The 9,640-nt window shown below is 40.9% G+C and overlaps 1 protein-coding gene across 2 annotated transcripts; it reads left to right on the top strand.

Annotated features, from left to right (window-relative positions):
* The first annotated feature begins 493 nt into the window (after window positions 1-493).
* On the top strand, window positions 494-9,350 carry CHAMP1 (chromosome alignment maintaining phosphoprotein 1). Of its 2 annotated transcripts, XM_044429034.1 has the most exons (3): window positions 494-636; window positions 866-1,275; window positions 3,859-9,350. In XM_044429034.1, exon 3 carries the CDS (start codon window positions 3,885-3,887, stop codon window positions 6,978-6,980), a length of 3,096 nt encoding a protein of 1,031 aa, XP_044284969.1. In that variant the 5' UTR covers window positions 494-636; window positions 866-1,275; window positions 3,859-3,884; the 3' UTR covers window positions 6,981-9,350. The 2 variants fall into 2 exon arrangements, with proteins under 2 accessions (XP_044284969.1, XP_044284972.1); XM_044429037.1 differs by lacking the exon at window positions 866-1,275 and having other exon boundaries at window positions 506-636.
* Window positions 9,351-9,640: the final 290 nt, after the last annotated feature.

Here is a 9,640-nt window from a genome sequence, read left to right as displayed (position 1 = left end):
CCTTCTACTCATCCCTAATACAGAAGTAGGAATTTCAGCAGGTGTAACATGCAGAATGCATATGGTGGGGACTCAATAATAAACGACTCCTGCATACAGAAAGCGAACCCTTCACGCCAGTTGAAACCTTAGACTGAAACCTTCTTCATGGTCTGCTGTCATATAGATTTGGAGGAGGATTCAGTCATTTAAGGTTTACTACCTAAGTGAGGACTAAGTCATGTACGGCACCTTCCTATTCAGTCCCCTCGGCCACTATGACTCCGCCCACCGCCGCCTGCCCCGCCCACCTCAGTCAGGCGAGAGAGGGGCGGGGCAGTATTATGACGCTTCCCCCCTCGCGAAAACTTCCCCCAACAACATCACGCCCGCCTACTCCGTCATGCGCCTGCGCTTTAAATTTCACAACAGTGGCGGGGCGTGTTCTGAGAGGCGATTGGGCAGCGGCCGGACGCCGTGAACCAATAAAAAAGCGTCAAACCGGGCATGTGACTTGTGTCTCCCGCTCTTCCTTTGTCCTAGCCTTCATTTTCTCTCCGCTTTCCCCTCGCCTTGTTTTATGGCATTTCCCTCCAGCTTGTGGGAAGCGCCGCCATTGTGGGGAGGCGTTTGAGGAGGGCCGTCGTTTTCTTCTGGGTACGTATTTTGTCGTTGCGCGGCTCCTTCCTCGCCGGACCCGCTCAGTCCGTTAATACCGTGAGGGAAGCAGAAAAGGGAGGAACCTTCCCCCCTCATGTGTGAAACTTGGGGTTTGGAGAGGAGCGTCTCCTCCCTCCTTCCCTCCTCCTCCTCCTCCTCCTCCTCCTCCTCCTCTTCTTCCCGCGCTGCCCAAACTCATTTGTCCCCTCCCCCCTTCTGTCCGCAGAGCCTTCCTACGTGCGTGCGATTGCGCCTTCCCCATCCCGGGTTTCGTGCACAGCCGCTCCTCTCCACCGCCGCCTCCTTTGTTAAATACTCCAGCCTGAATCGCAGAGCCCTGACAGCTTTCCACCCCCGGTTCGATCTGGCAAAACTTGTTTTCATAAACGTCCGACGCAGTCCTTCTCCAGACGCACTCGAGGCTTAGCTCGAGGTTTCCAGACGCACTCGAGGTTCAGTCATTTTCTCTACACGGTGGTCTGCCATCCTTGGTTCTTTCAGACAGAAGACAACACCGAATGGAGTAGCCAATCGTTCTCCCACGATTGACATCCCAAGCACGTTTCCTACAGAGTTAACCCCATTAAATTCAGATATGAAGGGGGTATAATAAGATGAGGCCTTGACGCTAACAAGGTTAGATTTTTCATTTGGCTGCAGGTGGTTCCTTCAAAGCGCGATTTATTTATATATTTAAATGATTTCTTTGTTGTCAGTTCACAAAACAAGGTGAATTACAGTAGCATACACAGGATGTTTGAAAACAATTCATACATTAATACAAAAATAAAGTATGTGCTTTCAACACTGGTGAGATGATCAGACGGAATAGCAGGGATTCTTCTTAGTGTGCTGCTCAACATCCCAGTTAGGAGGGTGAATGATGTACTAGGTGCTTTCTGTGGCTGGGGAAAGCCCATGTGCTTAGAAGGCAAGTTTCCAAGTGGGTGGAATTGTCTCAGCTGGTGCTTTGGCAAGGAAACAAATGACATCAGGGAGTGTACCCAAGCTCCTCACATCATTTGGCTCCAGAGGGTTGGGTTAGGGTTCATCCAGCCCCTCACTCAAAAACAGATTTTCCATACCTCTCATATACCTAAAGTAGCAGCCTCTAGTCAACTACATGGAAACTCTGTTCAAGAGATCAATCCATCTTTAGATGCAAAGATACTTTAAAAATCATTCTTGAGGTATATAAAGAGAGGTGTTGTTATTGTAGAATTTTGTTGCATCATATGGGTGTCTTTACTTTAAAATTTTGTAAGTTGTCTCTAAATACTTGGTACGGGTGGTGACATTAAAAACCATTTCAAAGTGCTATATTTTAAAATTTTTAAACTTTTAAGACACAGTAAAAATAACCAACTGAAGGATAAATGGCAATGGCTAATCTGGAGCGATGTACTTGGAATTTATCTTCAAAAGTAGAGTGGATGGAAAGTTTTGTGTCACAAAGGGTGTATCTGTATTTGAAGAAGAATGTGAAGATGCTATATAAGAAAAGGTCACATTAGAAGCCAAGTGTTTTTCATGCATGTATCCATGAAAACAAACCAATGGTGGCTGTATGCATATCCACCATAGTGATGGAGTATTTTATATTGAAAAATAAAATGGAAATATTTTTATTACTATTCTGCTTTTCTTAAGTGTTCCAAGTGCATCACATGTATTATTTCAATAATCTTAAGTCAGGCCTGTATTATCTGTTTGCAGAAACCAACCTGCCTAAAACCATCATTGCTTTTTTTTTTTTAAATGACCAGTGGCTTCTGTTTCCTAGCTTATTCTCTGAAATTCTATACTCCATTAGCACCTTGAAAGATATAAGCCATAGGTTTTGTGTGAGTTCTATATTGTTGATAGTTTGAATATAAAATAGTTTAATGCTATAATATTTTAATCTTGGCTATGCTGTAGTATATAATGTTTTAAAGCAGTCTTCTCCAGCATGGTACCCTCCATATGTTTTGAACTAGTACTCCCATCAGTTCTGGCATAATATGGTCAATTGATAACAATTATGGAATATGTAATTTTAAAAAATCAGGAGGATACCACCTTGAGGAATGCTCCTTTAAAAAAACTACATTAAGGTTGCTTCCTGGGTTATTTCGTATAAAATGGATGTAGAATTCAAGTTATTGTCATTAGTTATGTGTGCTCTATGTGAGACAAAGGCTACCAAATCTAACTGTACCGAAGCAGCATGAAATGGCACACTTTCATGAAGGGGCATATCAGTAACAATTAGATGATTCTGACTATAAACTTAAAACTTCTCTACATAACAGTAACATAAATGTGTTGCTTCTCTCTCTCCCATTAGTGTTATTTCTAAATATTGCCAATAAATATTTTTATGGGGATCCTTCATTATATAATAAATGTCACCTGTTAATGCATATTTTTGTTAAGATTTCTAACTTTATATTTGCATTATTAAAGCTTATGGATATTATTCAGTGTTGCATGAGTGGACTTCTGTCTGTACAGTACAACTTTCCCTTCTTCCTGCAGCCCCTTTTAACTTTCCTCATGTGCTGTGAAGGAAACAACATGCACTGTTGCTTCCCTCACACACAATATGCCTTGCTAGGTGTAATCTGATACCTGCAGTACTTCCCACTCAGTAATGTTTAGTAAGAGACTAGGCATTTCTGACTACAGATTGCCCAGGCACCGCATGAGGCTAAAGCTTTGGATTTTTCTGCTGCTTCTTCCACCCCTACTTTTTGGACAATCCACCCCAATGAAGAGTTCTGCAGAACTTGAAACCTTGCTCATTTTTTTGTGGAATTTAAGTTGGTCCTAATAAAGATATGCCCCGTGGTGGATTTTGGATTTGTTTCTCATGGACTAGTATGAGTAACTTGACTTTTATGTGATTTAGCTAGACATTATCTGTAGATTATTTAGCTAGGCTTTCTGCAACAGAAATAACCGTTTGGAAGCAGTAAACAGTCTGAGGATAGCTTTAGAAACAATGGAGTGACTTATAGTCAGAATCTTTTGTGCAGATTGTGATAGGGTGGAAACTTCAGTATTTTACTGGAAAGTTGGGGAAGGAGTGTAGAACTTACTAACTGTGCATTGTATCTCCAAACAAGGACTGTTTGTTTTTTTCTTAGGATATATTAATAGCCGAGCTGTCATTCTCATTTTAATGAGAACAACTTTTCCATGTTTTATGAACTAATTTTTAAAATTCTGTTTCAGGAATACCAGAACATACAGTCTGAAACATGTGTAGTGTTATGCAAGTTGACAGTAGAAGAGTTGACATGTTGAAGATCCTGCGTAAAACAACAGAACGCTTAGAATGCGATCACTGCAATTTCAGAGGCTCTGACTATGAAAATATACAGATACACATGGGTACTATCCATCCTGAATTTTGTGATGAAATGGATACTGCAGGATTGGGAAAACTTATATTTTACCAGAAAAGTGCAAAGTTGTTCCACTGCCATAAATGTTTTTTTACCAGCAAGATGTATTGCAATGTTTATTATCACATCACAGCACACCATGCAGGGCCTGACAAATGGAACGAAGAGCAGAAAGATCTTTTAGACACGGAAACCCTAAAGAAGCCTATCTGTGTGGAGCCTCAAAAGCCTTCTCTGTCACCTGAGTCTCATAAATCCACTGTGGCTCCAGAATCTCAGAAATCTCCTTCTGAACTCCTGAAGTCTGATGCAGGGTTGCTTTCCAAGGTACAAAAGCCCACCCCAATTGCATCAGTGGAGCAACAGAAAGTTGCTCCTATTGCTTGCCCAGAGCCACAGAAACCTACCTCTGTTGCATCAGAGCTTCCAAAGCCAGATCCACTTAAACCAAATCCTTCTGTGACTCCAGAACCATTGAAGCCTGCCTCAGTTGAGTCCCCAGAGCTACCCAAACTAGTCTCAGCTTTATCCCCCGAGCCACAGAAACCTGCTACAGCTACATATATCGAGCCACAAAAACCCCTTACTGTTGTGCATCCGGAACTGCATGTATCTATTCCAGAGTCAGAAAAATCTACACTTGTATCTTTGGAATCACAAAAAGTCGTTCCACCTGTATCTCCAGAGTCTCAAAAATCTGTTCTACCTGCATCTCCACCTGTGCCTGCATCAGAACCACAGAAATTTGTTCCGGCTGTGTCTCCTGAGCCCCGCAGGCATTCTCCAGCTGTGTCTCCCGAGCCCCGCAGGCATTCTCCAGCTGTGTCTCCCGAGCCCCGCAGGCATTCTCCAGCTCTTTCTCCTGAGCTAAAGAAATCTACTTCTTTGTCCTCAGAAACTCGCAGGCATATTCCTCAAATGCGAAGGCCTGCCTCAGCACTTTCCCCCGAACCACGAAAACCTGAGCCACCACTCTCCCCAGATCCCTGGAGATCTACCCCCAGTATTGCTCCAGAGCCCTGGAGGACTACTACTAGTATTTCTCATGAGCAGCAGAAGTCTATTACTGTATCACCTTGGTCCCCCAAGCCTCCCACATCTATGCCACTTGAGCCTAGGAGACCTGCCTCAGAACCACGAAGGCCAGGCACAATGATGTCCCCAGAGCCTTGGAAATCTACCTCCTTACCAGAATCTCAGAAATCTAGTCTTGCTTCCTCAGAGCCCTGGAAACCCATTTCTTCTGTTTATCCCGAAGGCTGGAAACCTGTTTTGTCTCCTGAAACCTGGAGGCCATCACCATCAGTACCACCCCCTGCACCCCCTCCCCCTCCCCCTCCTCCGCCACTTCCTTCTATGTCAACAGAGCTTAGAAAAACTGGCCCTCCTATGTCCTCTGAACTTTGGAAATCATCTTTCTTTCCTGAGCAACGTAAGCCAGCTCCTTCTGTGTCTCCTGATCCATGGAAATTTTCTTCAGATTCCCGAAAATCTCCTTTCTTTTCAGAAACTCAGAAACCTACCCCATTTGGTTCCTCTGAATTGCAAAAGCGTGCTTTGATTTCTGAGTCTAGAAAACGGACACTGTTTCCTGAGCCTAAAAAACCTGTTCCTCCTGTGTCTGCTGAGGTACAGAAGCGATCATTCTTCCATGAAACTCATATATCTTTTCCTGAAGTACAAAAACATGCTCTCTTTTCTGAATCTCATAGATCTACTCCTGTTTCTCCTGAAGCTCCCAAGCATGCCTATTTTCCAGAGCCTCAGAAACATGTTGCTGTTTCTCCTGAAATTCAAGACCATGTTTCCTTTTCAGAACCTCAGAAAACAGCTGTTCTTTCTCATGAAGTGCTGAAGTCTCCTACAATTTCTCCAGAAATCCAGAAACATGCAAATTTTGCTGAACTTCAGAAGCCACCACCTGGCTCCCCTGAGAAACAAAGGCAAGGTTTCTTTGCTGAGCCTTCAAAACACTCCCTTTCACCTGAACTTCAGAAAACTGCTCCCTCTGATCAAAAGCAAGTCTTCACTTCTGATGTCCACAAATCAGTGGAAACATCAGGCATGGAAGTCCACAAAACTGCTGTCTCTGACTTCAGCCAACCTGCTGTCCCTGTTTTTTCAGACTTGCAGGCATGTACTGAACCTGGTAGTAAAGATTTCTTTACTGAGCATCCAGAAAGTGAGAATCCATTCAGTAGTCTATTAGCTCCAAAAGAACAGTCTGTACAGGTCAAGGAGCCTACAGAAGAAGTTTTATATTCTTGTCCAAAGAAGAAACCCAAGAAGGAAAATCAGGAGACATCTAATATAGACCTAAATAGCAGTGAAAGTGGAAATACTGAGATGGAAACATCGGAAGTAAAAGAACAAGAATCTATCAGTGATCAAGAACAATTTGATACAGAATCTTCTGATCACAATAAAGAGACTAAAATTGATATAGGCTCTCCTACTCAGCCTCAGTGTATGTTGCAGTTCACAGAAGAGAAGGAAGCTTTTATCTCAGAGGAAGAGATTGCAAAGTATATGAAACGCGGCAAAGGCAAATATTACTGCAAAATTTGTTGCTGTCGGGCTATGAAAAAAGGTGCTGTTTTGCATCACTTGGTTAACAAGCATAATGTCCACAGTCCATACAAGTGTGACATATGTGGAAAGGCTTTTCTCTTGGAATCTCACCTTAAAAACCATGTTGCAGCACATGGTCAGAGTTTGCTTAAATGTCCCCGTTGCAGCTTTGAGTCAAATTTTCCTAGAGGATTTAAGAAACATTTAACCCATTGCCAAAACCGTCATAATGAAGAGGCCAATAGAAAGCAAGTGGATGCTAGTATTGATCAATCTAGTCAGAGCCAGTCCAGTGAAGATGCCAATAAAACACCAGTGGATGGCACTGAACCATTGAATGACCTGCTTACTGAATCACTTACTGAAACACAAACTTAGTGACACTTGGAAGTTCAGAAAAGACCAAATGTATTACATTGTAGTCAGTGTTTTAACTAAAATGGGTTTGTGTGTACGTATGTGTGTATATAATACACACAATTGTTAGAATGTCACAATAAACTTGATAGCCACAATCCAGTGCAGAGTTAAGTCCACTAAAGCTGTTCATTTAAATAGATTCTAGTATGCTTAGCTGTATTAGATTGTGGCAATTGTAATTTTAATTTGCAGATATAGTAGTTTGGTACATGACTACCAAATTAATCTAGTACTTGATTGTCCAAGGTCTTTTTGGCTTGCAGCTGTCCAAGATCTTTTTTTAACAAAAAGGGCAAATTAAGGCATTAAAAAACTGCAGTAAATAACTAGACAGGCAGAAGTCTGCAACTAGTCAACCACTTAAACTGTATAATCCCAATTTTATATTAGACGAAACATCTGATGTTGGAAACTATCACCAGATGAAAATATCTTTGAATATTGCATGGAATATATAGTTGTTCATCTGAAATTGTAAGTTCAATTCATATATATATAGAGAGAGAGAGGAGAGAGAGAGAGAGAGACAGGGAGAGAGAAGGGAGGGAGAGCAGGAGGGAGGGATGGAAGGAGGAAAAAGTATGGTTCCCACCTCAGTGGATTGCTTGTTTAGATTTTCAAGTAGTTGTGCTTGTCTCACCAAATTTGAAGCATGCTTAGGTGTGAAAAAACTGTGCTGCAACTTATGATCCGCCAGATGTTTTTAGTTCACAGTTCCCATCAGCCTTATTCAACATAACCAGTGATGAGATACCTAGTGGGAGTTGCAGATCAAAATAATTGGAAGTTTCCTACTCCTAAGCTAAGATGATGTCAAACGTATTGGAAATGCATATGTGCTGCCTTGTATGATTGCCCTTCATATTAGTGAGAACATATTAAGGAATGTTTTCTATTCTTTTAACAATAAAAGTCAATCGTATATTTAGAATTGTCAATGTATGTGTTATATAATATTTAATCAGCTTATATTTCACTTACTGAAATTAATAATTTTCTGTTTATTCACTAATATAGAAAAATAATTTTATTTACAATAAGTGTTCTATTTCATTCATATCAAATCTAATTGCATAAATCATTCTTGGATCCAGAATCCTGATTTATGCATTATGCATGCACATACCTGATGCACCTGCCCTTCATGAGCGCTCAGCTTAGATGTCAGTGGAATGGTGTAAGAACCATTCTGGTTGTACATAAATTGGCTCAGAATATTTGCCTTTCCATAGAGACTTGCATTCTGTAAGTATAGTAAAAAAGCTGGAACCTGGATATGTTGTGTTTTGAGATCTGGAAGTAGCACATTGCAACCTTCTTACCCTCTTTGATTTATGGTACCAAAGTTGCAAGATATGTTGCTGTACTGTGCTAGTTCTAGAGGTGCTTTTCTACTCATGGAAGGAATCTTCCACATGAGAGAATTGTTTTATACTTTGCACTAGAGCATTGTGTAAGAAAAATAAATCAAGATCAAGAGACTGTTCTTACTGAACAAGCAAACAGAAGCTATGAGAGTACTGGGTACATTCTTCAGTGTTTATGGTTAAGTGCCTTCCATTCATAGCTATGTGCAAATTACTGCAACTAATAGCCACTCATAGCTCTCTGGTTCTGGCCCTATACCCTGTTTTGTCATTTGAAACTTGGAACGCCCGGTGTCAGGCAATGATGAAGCTCTGAAACATTAGCAGAAGCCAGCCAAAGATAAGCATTTTTAATTCTATTGAAATCATAGCTATGTGTGCCTCTGTGAAACTGGAAACTTCTAGTTTGTAGTATACAGATGGCTCCATACATGATGGGTATCTGTGCGTGGCCAGAGGTTTCTTCGAAGTTTTCATGACAGATGCTTGCATTGCTTGAAAAAACAAGTCAGTTGTTTACTTAAATTGTAGTGCAAATCTTCAGCAGTACTGTACAATCCTATACTGAAGCTGTATTTGAAGAGTCATTTTAGCTGCTTGTATATCATTGCTAAATTTCTAGCTGTTATAAAACATGTTTTTCTAAGCTATAACAAATCCGAGGAGAAGCCCGAGTCTGTTACATTCAGAATAATTAAATTGGATTTTAGCTAAATGAGAAGAGAAACAATTGTCTGTGTATAAACATATTTATACAATTTGAATTTTCAGAGAGATCATAATGACTCCTAGAACAGTAACACCTGATCTGCATTTTGTACTCATCATTGATTCAACATGCTCAAGGACTGGATTTTTCCATTATTGTGGTATAATGTTAGTGAATTGTATTAGTGTACAGTACTTTTGAGAAATGAGATATTACAAAGAGAATGAAAATTAAATGGTATTCTAATAAGTATTTAATGTGGCATTTGTTCCCTGTTTGCTTAGCTTAAAAAAAAACTCCCTCATGGCTGCTTAACAATATAAATGCAAAAAAACAAACAACCCCTCCATAAAATCAAACTGCCTAGTAACAGTCTAAAAATTGAATTTTGCTAGTGAAATTTTTAATTTGCACTTGCACTAGCTAGAACAGGGACCCAGCTTAAAGCATCCCTGACAGAAGGGTGTTTGGGTCCTGCTTTATACATGCTGCAGTGGAGAGCCCACCACCTTCCTAGGCACTTGATTCAATTGGCTGACCAC

Source organism: Varanus komodoensis, unplaced genomic scaffold (assembly GCF_004798865.1).
Source record: "Varanus komodoensis strain SLA01 unplaced genomic scaffold, ASM479886v1 scaffold2, whole genome shotgun sequence".
Taxonomy (NCBI): Eukaryota; Metazoa; Chordata; class Lepidosauria; order Squamata; family Varanidae; genus Varanus; species Varanus komodoensis.
This window is presented reverse-complemented; position numbering and strand designations above follow the sequence as displayed.

Bases quoted from the DNA above. Each gene is read 5' to 3' on its own strand.
- CHAMP1 (XM_044429034.1), top strand. From the start codon at position 3,885: ATGTGTAGTGTTATGCAAGTTGACAGTAGAAGAGTTGACATGTTGAAG.